A 25,546-nucleotide genomic window follows, 5' to 3' on the forward strand; every position below is an offset into this window, starting at 1 on the left:
TGTCTCTAGTATCATTCAAAGTTTTACATTCAATACCTATCCAAAGAAGATAACAAGGAAGCTGCATGACCTGGGGGCTAAGCTAAGATCAAAACATTGAGGGCTACGAGCTATAGATGTGGGATGTGAATAAAAACGCTAAAAAACTTGGTGTTAAAGGTTTCAATCTCTGTTCTCAACTATTCACCACACAACCTGGACTTACTCATTAGTTTGTAACTTCACCCCAATAGGATGGATAAGGTGATCAACTGTTTCTGCAAAAGGCCAGATGCTGTGGCCAGGTTGATTTGCTTCCCATGGGCAGGTGGAGGGTCTATGCACTATGCACGTTGGGGAAATATCCTCAATGACTCCATTGAAGGTAACATTACATTACATTACAGATTTATTATATCTGTTTAGGACTGGTGCACATTGTACTCTTCATTTATATTCACTTCCATGTGGTAAATCTAAATTCACCAACAATAAAAGCCTGAACTCATATTGAGTAGATAATTTTTTTCCTCTTGTGTCCATTGAATTTGCCATAGTTTGTGGGTCTAATATAGTCCCACTTGTAAAACATCCTGTATCCTTTCCCTCTTCGCCCAGTGTATGCTGTTAAACTCCCAGGCAGAGAAAGTCGAGCCAAGGAGCCATTCTTTCAGAACATGGAGCAGATCATAGATGAGGTCACAAGTGTGTTGTTGCCAGTATTGAAGGAGAAGCCATTTGTCCTCTTTGGCCACAGGTAGGTACAATGAAAGAATTTTCGCATATTGAGAGAGTGTTGCCTGTCCTCTTTCCCTTTTAATCCACCACTTAAGTAGGGTAAGTGATATTGAAAGGTTAAAGCTCTATATTGTGATAGGGGTTTCCCTGACTCTCCAGCTCTTTGCAGATAACACATTTTCAGGTGTGTTGCCAATTTCATCCAATTTCATCTTTTCATCCAAAAGAGAATCCATTTATCAGCTTAAATGTCAGTGTTCCATTTCCAACTTTGTCTGCTCATTTCTTTGTTTCAGTTGTTTATCCAATATCCTTTATCCTGTATGAGTTATCTATCCTGATTGGATAAAAGTGGTATCCCAACAAGCTCTGCCACTCTTTAAGTGCTCTAAACAAACATTACAGGTCCATAGACTTGGCTGCCATATGATGCAATTTCAAAAGTCAGATGTTAAAATAACTTTTGTTAATATATTATTTTTCTAGTAGTAGGCATACTTCACATTTGTGCTATATTCTGTGCTGTCATAGTTTTGGAGCCATGGCCACTTTTGCTGTAGCAGAAGCTCTTAAGAGAGTGCACAACCTGGAACCAATGCACATCTTCTTCTCTGGTGCCTCAGCGCCATATGTAAGTGCACCTGTACAGTACCCAGTTACCCGTAAATAGCCTAGAAGTTCCGTTCCCCTCATTTAAGCCTTAAATCCTATCCCTGAAGTAGACCTGGAATAGTGCAGCATCTATATTAGTAGTATTAGTAGATCTAGCCCAAAACACATTATGAATTTTGTGCACTGATAAATGAGGCCGATTCTAAAAACGCTTCTAAATCCTGAACTAAATTCAGGATTTAAATATTTATATAGCAGCATCAAAAATACGTTTGAATACTGTACATACTGTACAGAACCCCAAGAGGGGTTCCTGTCCAGAAGGGTAACTTGGAACACCAAAAGGGGTTCCCGCCCATAATTTTATGTGCATTTCACCATCACCAAACGCTTTGGATGTGAAATGGGTCTGGCAGGACTATTCCTATTTATGTACACAGAGACTAGTCCTGTAGTGTAGCTAGACCCATTTCACATCCAAGGCTTTTCAGTTTTTACATTGTTTGCCCTGTATTTTCACATGGGAATTGATGGATTGTTTGTAGCCTCTAACCAAATGCACAACTTTTATAGACAATGTACATATGCCTGCGTGAGTGTAGTTGACAAAAGCCTAGAGTAGCTTGTTCAGTTCACAATACCTTTACAAGGCTGGAAAATATATTTCTGTTCCAAAACATCTAAAAGACAAAATTTAAACTAAACAATTTTCCCCCCCAACTCATTAAGACTTGAGGCAGATTCTACAAATTCCTTCTAAATTTATAGTTCTCACACTCAAAAATAGCAGATATACAAGCTCGCAGTGCGACACAAAGTGACATGTGAGCTTGTACATTTGCTGCCAATGCTAAAATCTAAAATGACACGGATGCTTTCCTGGTTTTAATGGGTTAAATAAAACATCATCACAATATTTTGTCATTGTTGTATGTCACAGTCAGAGACGCGCATCAATGCCCCAAAAAGAAGTGAGCTGTCAGATGAGGATTTTCTCAAGTGGATGACTTCAATAGGAGGGACTCCCCCTGAGTTGCTGGCCAACCCTGAGGTTATGAAACTGTTCCTGCCTGTTCTGAAGGCTGACCTGCACATAGTGGAGAACTACAGGTGTGCTAGCATTACTGTGTTTGACTTTATCCTTATTAACTATTTCATATATATATATATAGAGAGAGAGAGAGAGAGATTTAACACTTATTTAAAAACGAAACACTAATCATACTTTCAATTCAAAACACTAACCATACTTTCAACTCTTAGATATTTGACTGTCTCCTCCATCAGTACGCCATAGAAAATGTACTATGATTGAGAATGAAGGTCGCATTTACTACGAAATCATTCATTTCCCGTCAGTCAGTCAGTTGTTTGGTTGGTCATGCCTCGTGACATCATCAGGGATGGAGATCCCTGATGTATGGAGATCCCTGATGTCATCAATATTGGCCAGCAACTCTGAACTCAAACCCTTAGATCTCCATATATGGAGCTGACCTGTTCTGACATTCCAATTATGTACACTCATCAAACCCTGTACACTCAAGACACGCTCCATATATGGCCAGTACAGAATTAGGCCTCTTTTAGACGGCGACCATCTCCATATAACACGTCAAAGTCCCGTTGCGTTCTCATTTTTTTGGACCATTTACATGAGAACGCACACTTGAATGAACACGCTACAAAGTGCATGCATATATATGCCAGGTCGCTAGGTGGCGCGTGTCCTTGTGGGGTCCGTGTGACGCAGCGCTTATATAAACCATAGACATAAGTCACGCATGCGTAGAACTACTTCCGTTCTTCTTCTACACAGAAAGTAAACAAACGTCGCGTCCTCATCACACCTCCAGCAAACCGGACTATCCGACATGGTTGTTGTTGTTCGTTTCCCCTAGCAACTGACGCATGCCTATGACACCATGTAAAAACGTAGGACACGCCGACACGGGGCGAGCCGACCAGAGCTGACGTAAGCCATGATGTCACAAGTTTTGCGGATCCACCGTTTTGCCTGTTTATATGGAGACCATAGGAAACGGCGTTCTAAAAGATTTCCACTCTGGGAGGTGGTTTCACTTCGTTGCGTTTTCACCTCGTGTAAATAGCACCTTAGTTCCATATGTTGATCTGTATCCACTGATGGACATTTTTGGTTATTCTCCATCATATTGAACATATTATTGTCTTATGACCTCTGGTTAACACAGGAGTAGGTTAATAATGTTAATATTATTGTTTTTCCAGGTGTGACAGACCAAGCAGCCCTTTCCTCTCCTGCCCTGTTACATGTTTTGATGGAAAGCAGGACATTCCACATGACTTACAAGGTTAGACCTCTAATATGTCTTGCATGACTGCGTTTCCATGTGAAGCCTTTCAATAGCATTTGCCAAGTCCTACATCCTGAGTTGCACAAAATAAAAATGTATTGATTCATGATTTAAAGCAGTGTATACAGTATCAGAACTATTCGCTGGTGAGAGTAAAGTACTTGTCCACCACTGTGGAGTCTAGGGTTTTCCACCTGTAGTGCATCCTTCGCCGAGTCTCTGTACGAACACAATTGGCTGTGTTTGGAGGAGGGAAACCGGGCGGGGAGGATGATCTTTGTCACTGCATGTACTGTACTTCTACAGACTAATGGGAGGAGTAAGATGTAGTAGCTGCTATGTCCTTCCGTGGGAAAATAATAATGAATTGGCTAATGAATTGGCAAAAAAAACTATTGGCTTATGGCAGCATGTTAATCACTTACATACAGTATCAAAGAATTCATGTTCAGTCTACAACAGTGTAAGACTGTGGTTGCACTGCGCAGGTCTCAAGTGTATGATAATGTAACTACAAGTGAATAGTGTGTGTGTGTGTGTGTGTGTGTGTGTGTGTGTGTGTGTGTGTGTGTGTGTGTGTGTGTGTGTGTGTGTGTGTGTGTGTGTGTGTGTGTGTGTGTGTGTGTGTGTGTGTGTGTGTGTGTGTGTGTGTGTGTGTGTGTGTGTGTGTGTGTGTGTGTGTGTGTGTGTGTGTGTGTGTGCGTGCGTGCGCGCGACTTATGTGTCTGTACCTCTTTGATATTGTTATTATGTTATTTTATTTATTTAACAGCATGGAAAGACATTTCTTCAGGAGATTTCACAGTCAAAATGTTTGATGGATCTCATTTTTACTTGAAAGATGCAAGAAATGAAAAGAATATATTGGACTATATCACAAAATACCTGGAAACATCAGAGATGGACTACTTGTAACGAAACAATTCATTTAAAAGTCTTAAACGATATGTTTATGATTCTTTGCAATGGAATGGAATCATCTGTACTAATCTATACCTGTAGTATTTCATAATAATTCAAGTGTAATTATTTGACAAGTTCATTTCAAAAATTGTGGATATCTGTGGGTCATAATCTGTTAACAAGATCACAAAGACAGATTTTGAATGATCAGCTTTTTATTGCCAAAATTGACTTAAAAGGGTACAATCCAAAAACATATTCAGTCACTCAATACTGTTTTTGTTTCACAAAAAATATCTGTCTGAGCTCATGTACAGATTTGAGATGGACAAATTGATACAAACATTTTGCTGAATAAATATAATATTTCTTTATTATACAAGTGGCATTTACAATAGCATCTTTATTCAAGTTTCTAGTTGACCTCCAGTATAGTGTTGCTCTTAAACAAACAAAACACAAATACACAAAGAAAATAAATTAATTCAAATTATAAATTGAATGTGATTTCATCAGCTTCTCTAGTCCTACATATTGGCCATATTAAATAATACATTGTCTTAATCAATATCAATAGAAAACTCTACAATGTGCTTGAAAAGAAAGTGTCACATTCAGGGATAAGGTGTCAGACAAAAAATATACTTTTCGGTAAAAAGAGATACAAATGTGATATTCCATATCAACTTGCTTCTGTTATTCACGCTCTACATGAATATACTGTACTGTGTACGGACAGAAGTTATATGCTCTTAAAATCTCTACTACCTGTTTTGGACCCATTTGATTTAGACATTATCATGATTGTATACCACAAGTGGAATTAAGACAATATAATGTCCAACCTGAGTTGGTAAATAACCTCCTACATGCTCAAGGGTAAGGAACGGGCAACCAAAGAAGCTGTTAGCAGGTCACAAAGGTTATGAGATCTTGAATGGTCCATCTAGAAATGCAGGACTATGTTTAAACAATGGCAGAGAAAAGAAAACATTCCCTCAGTAAATATTTCGAGGGAGGTGGTTCAAAGTCTGTGTTTGTGTCTTTGGCAACCAAGTCAGGAGTAGAAGATTATGGTTGATAAGGGGGGGGGGGGCTATTTGACCATTTCAGGAATTGTTTACTAATGAATTACATTGTTTCGGTACTTTGGTGTTTAAACTTTTAGCATTCCTTTCTCTAATGTTAAAAAACAAAAATGCACTAAATCGGGGCGAGTTGGTAAACTGGCGAGTTCTCCGGATACCCTGCCCAGGACCCAAACTAGTGAAAAATGTGCAGATCTATAAGCGCACAACGCGTCACTTCACGCCGCATTTCGAGCTTGTAGATCGCTACAGTACTTCTTAATTATTTTTTAATTCATGGGTTAAAATGGGATATTTACTCCAGTTGTGACCCATACAAATTACTTGGAGTTCCGACCCACTGTTTTGGAACCAGTATTTTAGGGGTTGGGGACGGGGGCTACATGTGGGTTCCATCTCTCCGAGGTGGGGGTGGTTCGTCTGTACTTTCCTCTGTGGCGGGCCTGTCTGCCAGCACAAAGGAGTCTGTTGAGCGGGTACTGATGCGGAGAGGGGCCAGGCGGCGGAGGTTGCTAGGTGTCCAGGGCAATCTGACCTGGGCTCTTTGGGAAGGGGCTACGGTGCTGCTGTCTATTTCAGCCTCAGCCAGCCATGGTGGAATCTGCATGGGCGCCATGGGGTCAATATCGGGCATGAAGGCCGGGTTCTCGATTCCAGCTGCACCAGATGAGAAAGAAATGGGATCAGTGTTGTGCTTACTTTAGTTTTAATGCATGGTGATTATGATACACCCACAGAATAAATATGATTTAATAAATTATAATTTGTATAAAACCCAATGATAAAAATGAATTAAATCATAAAGATGTACAGGTGATATGAAAGGATATTGGATCAGTATAAACAAAAGTCTTCTAAAAGACTGCATAGGCGTACAAAATGTAAGTAATGCATATGTTTAACAATAATTTAACTCTTGAGAACGTAAAATGAAACCAAGTGGACCCGTAATGTAATTTAGCTGGGGACCACCTGTAACCCCCTCAAGGACCACTGGTGTAATGTAAAGTATTGCTCTATCTTACCTCCTGCTCTGTATGTGACCCTCATAGGGAATGAGCCACCAGAAGCCTCACCACCAGAGGCAGTGTCACCCTCAGAGAACTCAAAGTCTGTGGAACAAAGAAAAAGCCAACTGTAAATAGAAAATTGCACAGGCCCTAACGCTTATTTGTACTGTTGCATTCATAAAAATAATAATAGATAAATATTAAATAATAATAGATAGATAATAATAAAAAGAGAAGAAACACACCTTCATCACCAAATGGATGGCTTTTGCTTTTGTCCATTGAGTTTCCATTTCCCATCTGCATTAACGGGTAGCGATTTAATATTTTTTTGAAAGTGTGTAAAACACCTGAGTTATGTTAAAAAGCTACAGCATGTTAAAATTATGACAAATGGCTATTATGAAACAAGATATACACTATATTATACTATACTCCAACCTTTTGTTGGTCTTTCTTTGGGTGTTTTGTTATGGTTTTTGTTGGAACAACACCCATCTTTGCAGACTTGAAGGACTCCAAGCGACTCCGCATGGTTCGCTGGAAGATTTCTTGCACCTCACCTTCATCTTTGTTGACTTCAAAATGACTTCTGCTGTACCTGTGCCTGTGCTTTAAGCCAAAAAGAAAGGGAAAATGCTTGAACCACAGTTCAGTTTAGTACAGTAGCCTACATTGTTGGTCTGTGGAGGGTTTAGTCTGGGGAACCCCATCAGTCCCAGGGGGTCCCCAGCTAAATGACTGAAACCATGGCCTCTTGCATATTGCATAATAAACTGGGGTTCGGTCCTTAAAGTTGAAAAGCTTGAGAATCACCAGTGACGTATTTTATTGGGATGGTTATTGTTGGATGCTGTTTGCCAGGCTGAAATGTGAGCTGAACCCGAGCTACTTCTATTACTACTGAAGCTATAGTGTGATGGGACAAGCCTACCTGTTTCCTGCCCTTGTAGAGATGTTGCTGCAGTAGGTGATGACTGTTAATGTCCTCCGTTTCCCTCATGCTCGTTATGTCCTGCTCATGTATGTCCAAGCTCACTGATGGCACGGTATCTTGTCTGTTTGAGAAACCAAAGTTAACTCATCGTAATCATGCCCTTTTATTATTATTATTATTATGACATAGTGAGGATGCAAAGGATATAGGTGGCCATGCAGCATGAATAATTTAGAATGTCATGGATGCCATGAAAGTGCTGCTATTGCTTGTATTGACCACCAGGGGGCAGATGGTGAGCACAGATTAGAATCAAGATATGTCAACTTTTGCAATTTTCTAAAAGTTTTTTTTTTTTGCTTGATGACCATACTTGGAAAGACAATTAATGTAACTTTAAAGAAATAGCTAGATGTGTTTCTGGTAAATAAATAAGTACGTAAGTTTATGCTTACACACACAACTGACATACTGTATATATGCAGGCTTGTATTTATGCAACAGTGCTTCCTTCCTGTGATTATGGTGAAAATAGGTGTGTGTGTGTGTGTGTGTGTGTGTGTGTGTGTGTGTGTGTGTGTGTGTGTGTGTGTGTGTGTGTGTGTGTGTGTGTGTGTGTGTGTGTGTGTGTGTGTGTGTGTGTGTGTGTGTGTGTGAGTGTAAGGGGGGGGGGGCTTACAGGATGGAGGACACTGGCTGGTGATCAAGTGACATATCTGTCATGATGTCAGGCATCACGTCTGAGAAATCTTCTCCAAACTTCTTCTTGAAATCAACGTTTGCAGTCTCGTTGCGAATGAATTCAAGAGAACCTCTGCGTTCGCCCTAAAGCAAGAGAGCAGGGCAATCGTAATATTAATATTAATAATCGTAATTGTAATATTCCATCACCTAATATGCCTTGGAAAGCAAGCAAGTGTTAATTCCGTTGACTAAAACTATATGGCAAAAGAAATGTCGATTAAATCTTTTCACTGACAAAAACTAAATAAAAACTAAGCTTTGATGACTAAAACTAGGACTAAATATAATGTAAATTTCATCAACAAATAAAAACTAGACTAAAATATTAGGGAGCGACGAGAGGAGAAGAGATCCAGTAGAACTAAGACAAGTAATTTTATTCTTTGAGTTGACTACATCAACTCATTGGGCTATCTATTTTGCGCGTCTTAAGTACCAGGTCTTATTCCCTAACTTGAGTAAACTAAAGACCTGGAGGCGTGATCAATGCCATTTGGCTATTCTGAGTGGCCAAAGAGCATTGATCACGCCTCCAGGTCTTTAGTTTACTCAAGTTAGGGAATAAGACCTGGTACTTAAGACAGGCAAAATACAGCCCATTTAGTCCTTATGATGTTTAGTCAAATTAAAAAGTCGACCAAAACTAATCTTATTCAAAAGACTATTACTAAAACAAAATAAAAAATTGCTGTAAAAATCAACACTAGGCTATACACTTTAGTGTTCATTTGCAGTTGTAACTGAGAGTTAAATTAACACAGGATTTTCAGTGCATTTACAGATGATTAGACTAGTGTTCAGAGTGGCTGCCCCATACTAGAGTGCTATGATTCAAGACTCACCAACACACAGATACTAATGTATTATTTTCTATTGATTGATTGAATACTTTATTAACAGTTTGTAGAAAAAAGCACAGGAAAGTACAGTTCAATACAAGGTCTGCTAAGAGGATTTACAGTATAACCCAAGAAAGCCTATGGCTCGTTTCCATCGGGGTCCTTCATATTCAATTCATCTGAGCGCACAACTTAAAATCCTTTAAGTGAATACTGTATAGCTTGCCCACTTACATTCACTATATATTATAACATATTATAGTAAGTAGGATGTAGTCAATGCTATTTACACTGGAAAACAAATTAATATATACTGTGTAGTGTGTAGGGCCTATATATCTTTTCCATTTTTTTTAATCAGTTGTGAATTCTGTGATTGTTCATTACCACTACCAGTTACTAGTAAAATATTAAAAAAAAAGTTTCATCCTTTACCTCCTTGACGTAGTCCATAGCATCTTTGAGGTTCAGTTTGTGGAAGACCTTGAAGAGATGGTCGCGATTCTTCCTCACTGATGGCTTTATTAATAGCCACGACATCCACTTGTTCTCAAAATGACTCCACCTTAAATGAGAAAAATGAATACATCTATACTAAATCTACCTATCAAACATGGGGCTTGAAATGGAATTGATGGATCGGGACAGGTGTTTTTGTACAATTGTGCAACAAAACAGAGCTCGAAATGGCTTGTTCACATACTTGTCTCTCATGTAGTTGTGTCCTATTTGTCCAGATATATCCTCTATGGCGACAAGCATGTGATCAAACACCTACAAAATATAAAGAAACGTTCGTTTTTTCTTGTAATCAGACAGCTTTGCACAGATAGTATTACCGGTACTACTGTATATGCTTTGGAATTTACCTTATCCTGGACCTTTTCTACAAGTGTGAGCTCTACCACTTCAGCCCTCTTTACTTTCAGCCAATTAACCAGGGGTTTCATTGTCATTCCCTGAAAACAAGAACAAGTTAGTCCCATATTGCAATACTTATTGTCCCCACCAGGCCGAAGGCATAGGGAGAGAGTATGTTTTGCATGTGTGTGTGTGTGTGTGTGTGTGTGTGTGTGTGTGTGTGTGGGTGTGTGTGTGTGTGTGTGTGTGTGTGTGTGTGTGTGTGTGTGTGTGTGTGTGTGTGTGTGTGTGTGTGTCCGTCTGCTCGTCCGTCTGTGTACAGCTAATCTCCAGCACCGTTAACCCGGTCAATGCTAAATTTTGCACACACACTCCCTGGATGCCAACCTCTGCCCCAAATTTTATATCAACAAACACATTTGTTGATATTATCCTCCAGATTCTGTCCAAAAATCCTGCAAATCTCTATAGTCATGTGTTCAAGCTGAATCTGTGCGATATTTCATATTCCATCCTAATTGGCTAACATTGGCTTTCAAAGTTTGCAGGATTGAACAAAAAGCCTCAAATCATGCACGCAGCATACAATTTACATGAAATCTTCACAGTCTTTCCTACTAGGCTGAGGAATATATCCCACCCTTTTCACATTGGCCTGTTATAGCGCCACCAACAGGTGGATTTTAGCAAAACCCATTTCTTTACATTACTCATGCTATATACACTATCTCTACAGGAATTTACGTGAAATCTTTCATGCACTTTCCTACTAGGCTGAGGAATATATTCCACCCTTTTCACATTATTATTATACATGTATATATTATTATTTACTTGGAGGATGACAGTGAAGTACACCACGATGAGTGTGGTGCTGATCATCAAATTCTTCTCCTTTATCCTGTTATCATCCAGCATCATAGCCAGGCCATATGCTACTGCCCCTCGAAGGCCACCGTAGCTCATGATCACCTGATCAATCAGCTCCACTGGGACCAGCCTGAATTTGTTCAGGATCCAGGTAAGGAAGAATACACCTGTTTTGCATGCAAGCGTGTACACACACACACACACACACACACACACACACATACACACACACACACACACACACACACACACACACACACACACACACACACAGAGATTACAGATATTTTTATGGGACCTCATGACATTCCAGTTGTTTGGATCATTTTCATATTAAATGGAGAAAGCAGCTAGGTTATCTTACCCATGAACCTGTAAATAAAGATGAAGAAAAGGGTGAGGAGGATGAAGCCTGTGTTCCAAACCCATAGGCCTTTATCGATGGCAGAGATGCCGAGGAAGACGAATATTATGGTCTCTGAGCCATTGGCGAAAACCTTCATGGCATATCTGACAGTTTGGACAGACTTCTCATCCATGTTGGCATTGATGTACTTCTGACAACACATACCGCAGAATACAATCCTACAGTATACGACAACAAGGGAATAGATTTTTAATCATGGTAAAGTAAACATGATCATAACAACATTGTGACTTCAGTCCAACTCTCAAGGCAAATTGAATAATGGGTCAATGTGTAATTGTGGAAAAAACCAAGAATCAGATTCAAACCATTCATGTTATTCAGGTGTGAAATCTGTACTGTACTTACTGCCAGTTACTGGTACTGGACAGCTGAATAAGTGTGGGCGGCTATATTTGAAAAGACATAAATCAAGAAGAAGAATCTATAGCCACTTACGAAAGAATGGCAGAAAGGGAGAGCATCTCAGCTGTCAGGTAGGAGAGGTATCCCAGGACAAAGATGAAGCCTGGCTCAATAATCTGAATATTCTTAGTGCATTTGGTCAGCAGGGAGATTAACAAACCAAACACAAAGCCTACCAAGGATCCTCCAAATGCCACTACGAAGAACGAAACTGAAAGAGAGAGAGGGGTTGGGGATTGTAAAACATGTCATGGTAACAACCAATATAGCATAATCTTATTTGGTGTTTTGGGGTGTGTGTGTGAGTGTTTGTGTGTGTGTCTGTAGTATATATACTGTATAGAATAGTAGTAATACCTATGCCTTTGATGATCTCGGCAGCATCAATTTGTGGTCCGCCTAGAGACACAAATGCATCGAACACATTGAAAAGCACCTAAGAGAGGCAGAAAAACAAGGGGATTATACTAAACATCAATAGCTGAGTTAAGAACAACATTGCCGTACACGTGAACAGTAGTAATAAAGTCCAAGCAGGAAGCACGCAAATCTCAAAAAATTGTACAGTTGCTGAACAAGAATATGTACAACGATGAAGGAACCGGTGACGGTGTGGTGATTGACCATACAGTACCTGACGAAGAACCACACGGGTCGATATAATGAATTGCTTCTGGGAGCTATACAGACCAGTGTGCGAACTGCCTTCCTTCATCATTACACATGAATAGCACCTGATGTAGTAGGTCAGTGAAGGTAAAATGGCAGTTCTCTTTCAGTTCATTCAGCTTGAGTGTGTTTTTTATACGTAGAATGGAGTGGACTGAATAATACTTACATCACAAATATGTTTTATATTGCCTGTGATCAGTCTGTGACCAAGCCTCCTCAAAGAGCGCTCCAATTGAATAGGGCGCCGCTAGAGTAAAGTTTATGTGAGGTGACTATAGTGATAGTGCTCGCTTATTACACACGCAGTGCTGTACATACACTATATTTGCCTTTCGTGCACTTCACCAGCTGGAAGTTTATTGTTCAGTGATGGATGTGTCTACAACTTAAGAACCCAGTGTGCTTCTAAAGAAAAGCTTAGAACAAAGAAAATCATGATTCTGTAATTCGTTGTTTTGAATGATGTTTGGATTATCATTAAATAAATCTAAAAATATATATTAAAAAAAAAAAGCTTAGAACGTCATCTTGAAATGATGAAGGAGCAAGGTAAACTTTCTATTCTGTTGTGTTGTGTTCTGTTTTTCGTTGGAACCCGGTTAATTCTGTGTTCATTGTTCTGTGTACGACTACGAACCACAGTGACGCCGTCGTTGAGAAGGGACTCTCCGAAAACCATAATGAAGAGGACTTCATTGACGTGGACCTCCTCAAACACGGCGATCACAGCCACTGGGTCCACTGCCGCAATGAGGCTGCCAAACAGCAGGTACTGCAGCAGGCCAATGTCTATATCACCTGCAGTGTCAAAATGATTGTGCTTAAGGGCTGGGGCCTCAATATTAGGAATAAATTGAGGATTTTTCTTCCACAGTTGACCTATTTTTTGGAACTGAACTCTATATATTCCATGCAGTTAATCAGTAGTAGCAGACACGTTCTCTTTCTTTTTATCCCTCTCATGGCCCTATAGGACATTGTAATTAGTAGATATAGCCATAACATTATGACTACCGTATTAGTCCTGCTACTGGCTTTGTTTTGGTTTTATAAGAATGAAATTAAATAAAAACTCAAAATAACTGACTGAGCAATAACAGAGTCTGTGTTCAGTTGCCATAATGTGATCAATGTGTTTACAACATTAAAACATTACAAAAGCTCTTTCAAATCAAGACTCAAGCCAACTCTACTGTTACACATGGGCCTCGGGTGGCAGTGGCTAGGTAGAGTTGGTGTCCAAGTGGCCTTGAGCAAGACGCTTAACCTATAACAAACTGACCCCAATGAGGAATTTGGTGCCTTCCTTGCACGGTTTCCTCCATTGTCGGGGGGAATGGCCAAATGTAATGCGTATTGTAAAGCACTTCGGATAAAGGCACTATATAACCACCCCATTTGCCATTTGTGTGGTCAGCAATGAAGGTATTCCTTGCTTACCCATGGCCCCTCCCATATGACACCCCCACAGAGAGAGCCCCACGCTGGCAGCATTCCAGCACGTCCCAATGACGGCGTAGGTCAGGATGGCTCCCATGTTGCTGAAGAATAGCTTGTTGGGCATGAAGTACCCAGCGTCCAGGATGACTTGAGGCAACAAATAGAAGAAGAAAACCGTTGGGGTCAGGGTGAAGGTCTGCTTCATGTCGGCCCCCCAGATTATACCCCCCAGGATGAAGCCAAAGGCGATGAGCAAGGCACTCTCCGGGATGACGCTGGTTACGTGGTGGTTGGACTCGATGACTAGAGAAAGATATGAGAAGATGGTGCTTGTTATTTATTTTTTGTTGTAGTTGTACACAAATTATTTATTACTTTTGACATTAGTTTTTAGTTTTAGGATTGCGTAGTAATGAATCTGTAATTGAATTAATCAGCAATGAAGCTATAATTTAGGAGAGAAACAGGATCACAATTGGAGGCTATTGGTTTCATTCCGGGGGGGGGGGTGAAACCAATAGCCTCAGTTTGACAGGAACGGGCAATAATGATCTCAGAACTAAGGTCCTTCTGACATCATCATCATCATTGTACAAAAATATTTCTTAAACTATCTTTCATGAACCTAAATGGGTCTCTGTGTTATTTGTGGCAGGTCAATATTTTATGGTTACCAAAGGTGAACAGCACACCGGTCCTTGTGAGGTGCCAGCCAACTGATTAAACAATTAATAATGAAAGAGTGTAGCCGCACACTCACATAGCTGCTGATGCAAGGTTATTGTGGACACAGACAGAAATGGCCAACGTTTCGGACAGACAGATTTTATGACATGAGTCAACATGGTGAACAACGCAAAGAGTACTAGGATGTGTTAATTAGTCTGTATCTCAGGGTGAAAATGCGTCACCCACTTGGCTGTGGAGGGGAATGGTGTTGATCTAAAACCACAAAACGTAAACTTGCAAGATGAGGAAATTTGCAAATGATCAACTGTCTCGACGGACTGAGAAAATGTCACTTTTTTTCTTGGAGTATCATTAACCAGTATGTTGGCACCATATAAATGCAGAATGTTCTTTGAACATAATTCATCAAGTCAGGGTTATAAAATTAACTGACTGTATGTTGATGGTTCTATTTATAAATTATATAATGCCACAATGTAACAGAACCTATTTTGTTTGATCTGTTGAAGGGGACAGTAGATTCATGATGGGTTAGAAAACCCATAGAAAAGACAAGAGACAAGAACTGTCTTGTCTTCTTGACCTTTGGGACTTGTTTTACCCAAAATGTTAATTGTGTCGCATTTGACCATAGGGCAAGGATTTACATTTTGCTGAAATGTAGCATGTACTCTAAGAGTACATTTTGTTAAATATTAAGTTAACCATAGTCTGCGAACCATTTGGAAAGCTTTTGATTGACTTAAGTGACTTAGGCCTGGGAGATACACAACAGCCCCCTCCGGATCTGAGATAAGGTATTCAAACGTTGAGAAAACAAATAGATGATCAATGTTGTCAAATGAATGCCACACTCGTTTCCTTTTTGGTACTTTAAATTCACATAACATTTAACTTTAACCATTCAAAATAAAGACATAAATAAAATAAAAAGAAGATTATAAGATAACATTTTCACACATTTTTCTCCACTCACATAATGTTATAGCCTTAAGAAAAGTAATGAAATGCCTTATACTAGTGCACAGTATGTCACAAAAATGCATACAATTGCGCCCTAGTCTACTGTGGCGATATATGTAGCATAATATCTGACACATTTTTGAAACTTTTGCCCATATTTTATATTTAAATGTCTGATTCATATACACAGATTAATCTAGAGTCAAAGGTTGTTAAATGGTACGTTACATACCTAGTTTGGCTACACCACACACTACTACCCATAAAGCAATTAGGTAGGGGGTCTCCACGTGGTGCCATTTAAAGGTCACAATAGGTATCCCTTCGATAGCAACCTGTCCATCTCCAGTGTGATTAGGGTTGGATCCCGGCACCTCAGTCTCCAAATGTGAACTCTGACCTGTTACCGCCTCAGCACTTGCCACCAATACACTAGTCAGCAATACTGCCCACAACAGCTGTGGGCCGCATGTAGCTCTCTGGCTTTCCATTTGTCCAATTAAATTGATGAATAGATTAAAAGTAAAAGTCCTGCTTTATATATAAAGCCAGTCTGTGTCCCCCTGACTTCTCCTTGTTGTCCTCTCACCCCCTAGCAGTCATTTGCCGTCTTTGCCCTGGCATCACAGTCATGTTGGAAGCAGTCTGTCTGTATTAAAGCTGGATACATATATGTAGTCCTTGGCCTTGGGAATGTTGTAATCGTCTGCTTACACCATCACATCGTCTTTCTCCTCTCTCACCCTCCCTTCTTATCTCTATATTTCTAGTCCTCACTCTTATTCTTCCCTCTCCCTCTTTCTTTTTCCTCAGTCTCTCTTGCTTCGTCAGTCGGTCAAAGACTTTGTATCTCCCATGTACTCCTGGCTGTGTGGCCAGCGTTGCAGTGAGTTCAGAGGTGTATATAGAATCACAGGCGCAGCCCTTTATAAATATGTTCTCTCTGCGGTGGAGACAGGGGACAGGGTGGTGATGTACAGTAAGGTGGCTCATTAGAGGCCTCTCTGGTTACTCATTGTCTGTGTTTCTTCTTTTTTTGCATTAAATTGCAAAGCTCCCTAACCCCTTATAGATACACACGGCAACATCCTGTGTGTTAATTTAACCTTGAGGATGTTGAAATAACGCTTAAAGGACCACTTCACCACTTTTCAACCTATCCTCATATAATAGGTCCTCACTGAAAATCATGAAAAAATGGCACGATTCTTTTCTACTCAGTCTGTGTCTCATAGGACGGCTGTGGGCAGTTTAGAAACTGTCTTCCAGTGACATCATCATTAGGCAGATTTTTTTTTAAACACTATTTTTTTTACAAAGATATTTCGATTTTCATTATCGTGAGAACGATGGCTTCCATTTTCGCATTGCAACTTTTCAGGACTAGAAAGCCTGCAGTTTCTATTAGCTTGTATTCCCCATCGATGATGTCACTGGAAGACAGTTTCTGAACTGCCCACAGCCCTCCTATGAGACACAGACCGAGTAGTAAAAAATTGCACCCTTTTTTTCATGATTATTAGTGAGGACCTGTCACTAACCTGTCAGTTATTTTCATCTTTTAATTTTATTTTAGTTCTATCCATCTTTTTCATTCATTTTTGTGTCATTTACATTTATTTGTGTGTGTGTGTGTGTGTGTGTGTGTGTGTGTGTGTGTGTGTGTGTGTGTGTGTGTGTGTGTGTGTGTGTGTGTGTGTGTGTGTGTGTGCGCGCACACGTGCATGAGTGTAAAGTGAGCGACAGGTGTTTGGTGGGTGTCTGCATTCTAGTCATAACTTCCAGCATTTTAATGATTCACAACATGGGCATGACTCAACCTGGGTTCAAACCTCTCATTATCTTGAGGTGACAAAACTGTGTCATCTCATGGAGAAAATTCCACATCCTGAGACCTTGAGCATGAGATGTTAACTCGATTGTTTTCTTTTTACTTTACTATGTGCTAAAAATAATACATGCTGAGTTTCATAACATTATATTTCCCTATTTGCAAAATAGACTCATATCTGCTCTTATAACGTGATTGGCAGCACCGTCAGCACAATCACAAAATAATACAGTAAAGACAGTAACTTATAGTATAAATCCTGGGTTGACGCAATAATAGCATATTTACCAAGTACATACTCTGTATTTGAGAGTTATTGAATCATTAACTTGAAAGGGTGACTTTATCACTAAAATGGATATGTAGCAAAAGAACTCTACATCTTCTTATAAATTTCCATTTATTCCCATAAAGACGGAGGTTGAAAGTTTTGTCTGAATGGATGTTTTCTCTGGCATGTTGCCCATGTTTATGTAAGACAAGGCACAATGGCATGTATTTAGTTAGAAATAACCAAATACATCAGGGAACACGTCCAAATGAATCTATTGACACCTTAATTCTTACACGAAAACTGCCTACACTGTGCATTAATGCCATTTTCCCTTATTTCTCTTGTTATCTCAATTGCATAATTTTGAAACATTTGTAAATGATCTTTTCTCAAATACAGACCAACATGTTCAACCTTTTATCCAAAGCTTTGTATAAGGACAATAATTATTTTCTTCACCTTCATGACTGAATGTTGATGCCCCCGGAAAAAGAGCATACTGTATGTCATGCAACAATTCACATAATGAGCCTAATAAGCAATTATAATGATATTTTAAACGGTGGCCAGCCACTAACCTAGACAATCAGTCATTGCTTGTATGTTTTTGCCAACACCTACGTATAAAGGACAAATCACTCAAAGGTTATTTCCAGTTGGAAGTTACATAATGCTACAGTTGGATCAAATGGCGTTCACATTTGTTATGTTTTAGTGATCCATTTCAAGCCGTCTTTATTTTTTTTGAGCTAGCTAGATTTAAAAGGTAAAAACGTGAAGCTTTATAAAGACTTACTTTCGAGTAAGTGCTAATGGATCAAGTTGCCTCCACAATTTGATATTCCACAATACATATTTAACAAAATTCAAAAAGTCAAAAACACAAAAAGGAATTATAGCAGTGACTTTGAAAACAAAGTTTAATGCAAGATAAATAATGTTCTTACAATCTGTATTATTTATCGAGCCACACTACCGGTAATTGACAAGGAGTATGCCGTTTATAATTGACAAGGATTGTCATTTATCCATTTGCCTTCTAGAAAACCAGTTCTTCGCTGGGCCAGTGCTTCGCCACTATGTACAAATAACAATGTACAGTATGCCCCTTTTCACTGCACATACACACGTACACGCACACGCACTTGGACAAATGGGCACCTAGGGACATGTGGCCACCTGGACAACTGGCCACCATGGTCACTTGGACAGGTGGGCACCAAAACTAACTGGGCACTACGGACATGTGGGCACCTGGGCGACTGGCCACTAGTGACATGTGGGCACCAGGACAATTGGGAACCTGGACGAGTGGCCATCTGGACGAGTGGTCACCTGGACGAGTGGGCACCTGGACTAGTAGGCACCTGGACAACTGGGCATCTAGACTAGTGGGCACCTGGACAAGTGGGCACCTGGACTAGTAGGCACCTGGACAACTGGGCATCTAGACTAGTGGTCACCTGGACGAGTGGGCACCTGGACTAGTAGGCACCTGGACAACTGGGCATCTAGACTAGTGGGCACCTGGACTAGTGGGCACCTGGGCAGCTGGGCATCTGGACAACTGGGCACCTGGACTGGAGAGAGACAGTAACCATGGGCATAGAGAAAGGAGATACTTGTGTAGACCTGAGACAGGCTGTTGGCTCACACTATGTCCAAAATGCTTCTGCCACTACAATGGAAGCGCCGAAGAGGTTCAAGGCTGTAAAGCGGATGCCTGCCCCTCAGAATCAGAATCAGAAGACTTTATTGCCATGACATGTAAACATGTTAGGAATTTGGTTTGGTGGGACAGCAGAGTGCAGTTACAACAACATTAGGACAAGTGCAAAACAGGACAAGACAGTGCAAAGAATAGTGAATAAAATAGAGTGCAGAGAGTTCAAGTGATCAGTTCAGAGCACAAGTCAGTCCATTCCACTGAGTGGAGGGAGGATAGAGGGGGGTCAGGGGGGGGACACCAGCAGCGTTGAGGAGCCGGATAGCCGTGGGGAAAAAGCTGTTTGAATGTCGGGCCTTCACAGTCTTTAGGGAACGCAACCTCCTGCCTGAGGGAAGTGGGGCAAAAGACTGTGGCCTGGGTGTGCAGGGTCAGCCATGATCTTCCTGGCCTCCCACTTCTGTTTTGTCTTTGCAGCCATGTAAATACCTTCTGTAAATGAAATTAGTCTAAGCATATTTGTAGGTTGCTGCTTGGCAGAAATTGACATTTAAAAATGTATTTTAAAGATATTTTTTACAGAAATTACAAACGATGACAACTTCCTTTGCACCGCTTTCAGGGGCCGTTGTTGTAGACTCTATGCAACATTCGAAGATTGTGGAATAGTTGTCTTACTTGAGAGACTATGACATGTGACGAGACAGGGGTCAGATTTGAATCCGGGGGGGGGGGGGGGGGGGGGGGTTTAGGCACTCACTTGGAGCACATAGTCTGTCTGAGCCACCATGCACCCCGAAAAACTGTATGAAAGACAGTGTTTTAATTTAAAACCAGAGCCCACGGGTCTACACTATTTTCTACATCCACAACTACAATGTGTAACAATGCGTTGAGGAGGAGCTACTGTATGTGTATTGACCGAAACTGGTGAAGAGAGACATTCCCAGCGTACAGGATAAATAAACCAACCTCCATTTATTGTCTATTGTCCTCCAATTAAAATCAAGCAAAATGAATGAACTGAGAACGCTTAAGCTGGAAGAAAGCAAACATTGTAAATCTATGAGGAGGAGTTAAGAGGCTGCACCTTCCTCATTATGAAGAAAATGCACTATTGTCCGGCTGTCCGCACCTCAGTCCACTCTAATGACAGAACATACTGAGTCTAAAGTTATGAAGTCTATGTCTGTATTGGACTAGGGTTGGTTTTATTTTGGTTTATTTAACTGATCCAGTTAAATCTATTTATTTGTATACTGTATACTGTATAGTATCTAAACTTTATTACATTTTCTATCTTACTTGGAAGTTAGTCCAGACGCAAATAAATGCCCATTGGTTTGTTTTAAGAGGCATTAAGTTACTAATTCATCAGGGCTTTTCCAGACAATTCCCTCAAAGATAGTATAGATATTATTGTTTAATTATGTAAATAAATCTGGTGTCCAATGAAAGATGGTGTCACAGGGCTCAAACCTCCAAGCATTGGTCATTTTTCAAATAGGGATCTGGGATCCCACTTTGAAAATCCATCACATTTAGTCAGTTTAGCCTTATTTTATACTATTCTACAAGCTCATTGTGAACTTGTCTGTCCGCTATTTTTTAAACTGTTTATGGTGCTGAACACATACGTACAATGGAGAAGAAGAGAAGTCCGCACACTGATAGCTCAGTCAATATGTTTTTAACCAACACACAGACGTAAAGGGTGTTCAATAGCACTGACTGACTGAAAATAAGAAGATGGGTGGAGTTAGCTGTATGGCAGATAGTTCGAGGATCAAATGGAGTTAGGATGTTTTCGCCGAAGCACTTTTAATACTTTCCATTGGTGCAATATTACACAATACACAATAGGATTTATGAGGGGAAAAAATTGAGTTAGGTGATTTCTTCCAGACAGCAATGATACAGTATATTAATTAACGAATAAGATGTTCCACGCTGAAACAACAGGTCTGGAATTGCCCATAATATATGGACCTTTTTTTTCTTCTTTTTTTCTGTGGTCAGTGCTTGATCTTCATAATGGAGACGGCCATATATGGAGCATGTCACGAGGCATGACGGACTGACGGCCATATGGTGGCGTGACGGACGGACTGACTGACAGGTTTTGCAGGTTTAATTGTGACCTACAGTCGCAATTAATACATACTTTGCTACTGGGAACTACAGATCAGTGAGGACTTCCCTTCTTCATTGAAAAATACAAAAAGACTAGAACACAAATCCTCTGTTCTATAGGTCACCAACAAAAATATTTTCAGGTGGGGGTCCGTGGCCAAATATATTATTAATGAAAGTTGATGAAAAAGTTTGCGAATCACTGTTTTGAGTACCTTATCATACTGTAGACATGTACGTACATCTACAGTACCCAATTGGCTGTTTAAAGTGAGGGGCGCTCTTATCATCATACATCATCACATTCCATGCTCTACCAATCAAATCCTCACATTCCGTGCTACAAACACATTCTGTGCTTATACGGACATACACACAAAGCTGTGCATAGGAGGGGCTGGCGTCCCTCAAAAAAGGTGAATCTGTTGATAAAGTAAATTTTATTTGCAGATACTGAAATCGGAAAATATCAGCCGATGCCAATATGTGGCCGATACATCGGTGCATCCCTACTATCTACTCTTGTTTTGTTGTTTGTTGTAGTGGTTATGACTGTGATCTGCACAGTATAAATCCTCTGTGTTCATCGTCTGTAACTGAGTGTACATAACATAAGTCCATATATATCAACAGGGCAGTACAGCATGGCTGGTACAGTAGATGGTAAGTTTCACATTGGTCTGAATCAACACAAATCAGAAACTTTGTATGTCTACATTAACTTTCTATTTCTTTGTTAAGTAGTGCACTACTACAGGGTCACTTTGAAAAGCCATTTTTGTCTTTTTATTGTATACCACGGGCCACGGCACGGGGGAACTTAGGTTTTCAGCTTCACCCAGCTGAGTACTGCCCACAGAGGAGTACGGAGGGGGAGCAGTTAGGGGTTAAGTCAAGTGTCTTTCTCAGGGACATTTTGACACATTGAGAGCTGGAATCGTCCCTGGGACTGAGTGTGTCCTATAGGCGGGCTCACTAACCACTCAGCTATGGCTGCCCCTATTTGGTTAACTGCAAGATGAAAGACTGGGAAAATCAGTGACATTTACCACTGCTTGGAAAACCATTGAGTGTGTCTCTAACAGTGCAAACACTGTTGTAACATTTTAGTACCTGTTCATGCCCATGGTATGCTAATATACAGTACACATACAGCAGTAAAGATTATGTGGATATTGGGATCCTATACACATGGAACTGGTGTGTAGACTTCATGGTATAGCCTGTGATGTCATGAGGAACCTTTTACTGGGCCCGGACACAGAATCATTATCTTGTGCCTTTACAATAGATGAACGGTTGAGGCAGACAGTCTGTTCAGATTACATACAGTAGCATGACAATCTATGCTTACTCCCCTTAAGAATGCATGGTGGTGGCCACTGGTGGGTGATGCTCTCCAAACCCCCTTACACCACAAAGAATGCATGTTTTTAGTCTGTATGGAGGAAGGTATGAGGTTATAATGTAAAACAGAATAGAAAATGCATACCTGATATAAGCAGGCACGGGTGAACATACCCGTAGGGCTGAACAGTCATTAATAAAAAATAATAGGTCCATCACAGCACTGCTATACACCTGCAGATGGCTGCAAACAACCTTCCTCAGTACAGGAAGGTCGTTCTGAGGAAGGTCGTTCTGCCTCATTAAAAGAAACATATCTGTGTATTGCAGTGTTCTTATTTTTCTGAATTAACTATAGAAATGTTACATATCCTCTTCCCATATAACATGACAAGTCTCAATGAATGTCTAATGATATTTTGATCTTCTTAATAGGCCTTAATTTGCCTTCATCTACTTCAATACAAGTACGCCACACATTTCCAGATCAAAGAGCTATGATTATGTTAAAATAACCTCTGTATGACCTCTGTAGCCATCACTGCAAGGATTAGATTAAATAATGATCATCTATTTATTTTCATCATTGAAGCCCACAAACAAAACCATAAAATGTAATAGTAAGTCCAACTACTAGTTGGCAACTAGTAGTTGGACTTACTATTACATTTTACAATAACGCATATTGTAGCCTACTGTAAGAAGTTTAAAGGAACTCACTGAGTTTGCAAAGCCAGCTAACCAATATCCAGAGGGCCACCAAGTATGGGACCGTGACGTGGTGCCACTTCCAGCTGACAATTGGCAGGGTAGTGATGGGTGCATCATGTCCATGGGAGTCCTCGTCGCCTGTCCCACTATCATGATCAGTTTCGTGTCCTGTTCCGTGGGCTGTCGTGTTGGTTTCATGGCTTGTGTCCGGGTCTGTCCCATGTCCGTTGCCGGAATTCGTGCCTGTGCTCGTCCCATGGCCAGTGGCTGTTTCACTGTGCGTTCCTGTGCTGGTCTCTTTGGCATGTCCACCTTCAGTCCCAGTCTTACTAGGCAGGTTGAGCTGACCACTGATGGCTATCAGTGACATGAACAGGAAAAGTGAAAATCGCCATGTAGATGCCATGCCGTAAGATGCTTCTCAACCTCTCAGTTTTCAGTTAAGAGGGCTATAGAATCAAAGAACACAGATCAGTGGCAGGCTGTATGTGGCTGTCTCATTCCTGACCACTGTCCCCTCTTCCCCTCTCAGGTCAGTCTCATTGTTCTCTCAGGGATCCTATATACATGTTTCTTTGCCAGGTCTGATCACATCCTCCCTGCTATGGACTCTCTTTACCAGAGCTTTACCACCTTTTAGAACAGGTGAGGCTCAACCCATGGTGATGCAAGACTGTCTCCTCCCACCACATTGTACCAGCCCAGCTAGTTTCACAGTGGAAGATTTAGGTAGCCTACTTCAGTCTAAGTCCACCATCCTTACATTTCCTGGTAACACATTTTGGGAAAGTCTTTTAATTTGATGGCTAAAACTCACTCAGAAATGGTGCTATTCACCTTTATCCACAATCCCTTATTCATACTGCACTGTATGTAAGTATGTGTATGAGTTATTGTGCATATGCATGCGTATAAGAGGAGGGAAGGGTTTGACTCATTTGTCTTCCTCTCTGTAAATACAAGCCAGCAGCCTTCTGTTGAGCCTTCATTGCCTCTATATACAATATATATCTGTTTAGGTGACAGAGACGTGTTAATGAACCTTAGTTAGAACACAGTGTTTCTTTTTAATGACTAGTTAATCAAGCTTTCCTTTCCATTTGAGCTAAATCTATTTGGCTAAAGAAATAACAAATAAATACACATATTACTGTATAGATAAATAATTACATTTTTGTTTAGTTTAAATTTCTAAGGCTTTTATATTCACCTGAGTAGCACTAAAATGCATTACTCTTCCAATCATAGCCAAGTTAAGCCAACTATAATTGCTTGTAACTGGCTGGTATATACTGTATTTTGTAATTGAATCTCTGTGTGGTCTTGTCAGCTGGTTGTTTGTACAGTGTAAAGGTTGTGGTGATTTCTCTGTTTTTTTGCATCAAAACAATTAAGCTCCTTATGAAACAATATATAAACTCAGCTGTGAATTGTAAGTGAACACTGCCACTATTCACCACAGATAATATATTCAAATTGAAACCAATGGTGTTTTACGCTGGCCTGAATGTCTCCTTCAAGTCACCTGTATGGATTTGTAAAGAGCAGTTTGCACAAGGACCTCTATCATATTCATTAGTAAACTGGTTGTATGTATTGACCATATGCACACTGTGGCCATCTTGCCAGCAAGGTGGTAACTAGATGAAATTTCCCATTGACAGAAAAGGAAAACAGAAAAGTCCTATCTCTATCTGATTGTATTAAACTATGTCAAACTTACCAACATTGCAGCTGTACGGAAAGCTTGAATTCCTCTTTCTATCTGCAAAGTGTTTGTTTCATAAAAATCCACTGTAGACATGTTATGAGCAACTCTGTCAAGAACTTCCTTGCAGGTGATTGTTTTTGTAAGTGTTGGAGTTTGGAAGGGCTTGTTGCATATCACTCAACTGTCCTGCGTAGGCTACCACCTGTTTTGAATTTGCACATTTGCTTTACTGAAAACAAGCGCTTCCAAACACTTAGAAACACACAAAAAAATGACAAACACTTGTTGTCAATGGGAAATTGCATCTAGTTACCACCTTGCTGGCAAGATGGCCGTGGTGTGCATATGGTCAATTTCTG

The 25,546-nt window shown here is 40.3% G+C and overlaps 2 protein-coding genes across 3 annotated transcripts; one reads left to right on the forward strand and one right to left on the reverse strand.

Annotated features, from left to right (window-relative positions):
• Positions 1-73: 73 nt before the first annotated feature.
• Positions 74-5,931, forward strand: olah (oleoyl-ACP hydrolase). The gene is made up of 6 exons (XM_083771432.1): positions 74-364; positions 598-736; positions 1,249-1,348; positions 2,270-2,439; positions 3,580-3,662; positions 4,438-5,931. Exons 1-6 carry the CDS (start codon positions 235-237, stop codon positions 4,578-4,580), a joined length of 765 nt encoding a protein of 254 aa, XP_083627558.1. The 5' UTR covers positions 74-234; the 3' UTR covers positions 4,581-5,931.
• slc9a3.1 (solute carrier family 9 member A3, tandem duplicate 1) lies at positions 5,928-24,325 on the reverse strand. Of its 2 annotated transcripts, none has more exons than XM_083771416.1 (16): positions 23,486-24,325; positions 13,862-14,008; positions 13,059-13,219; positions 12,107-12,185; positions 11,783-11,960; positions 11,282-11,502; positions 10,882-11,084; positions 10,056-10,145; positions 9,890-9,960; positions 9,622-9,751; positions 8,283-8,428; positions 7,601-7,724; positions 7,108-7,278; positions 6,912-6,966; positions 6,682-6,768; positions 5,928-6,313 (listed from the first exon to the last, which is right to left on the reverse strand). In XM_083771416.1, exons 1-16 carry the CDS (start codon positions 23,880-23,882, stop codon positions 6,036-6,038), a joined length of 2,538 nt encoding a protein of 845 aa, XP_083627542.1. In that variant the 5' UTR covers positions 23,883-24,325; the 3' UTR covers positions 5,928-6,035. The 2 variants fall into 2 exon arrangements, with proteins under 2 accessions (XP_083627542.1, XP_083627541.1); XM_083771415.1 differs by having other exon boundaries at positions 13,862-14,164.
• Positions 24,326-25,546: the final 1,221 nt, after the last annotated feature.

Source organism: Protomyctophum parallelum (genome assembly GCF_964188405.1).
Source record: "Protomyctophum parallelum genome assembly, chromosome: 1".
Taxonomy (NCBI): Eukaryota; Metazoa; Chordata; class Actinopteri; order Myctophiformes; family Myctophidae; genus Protomyctophum; species Protomyctophum parallelum.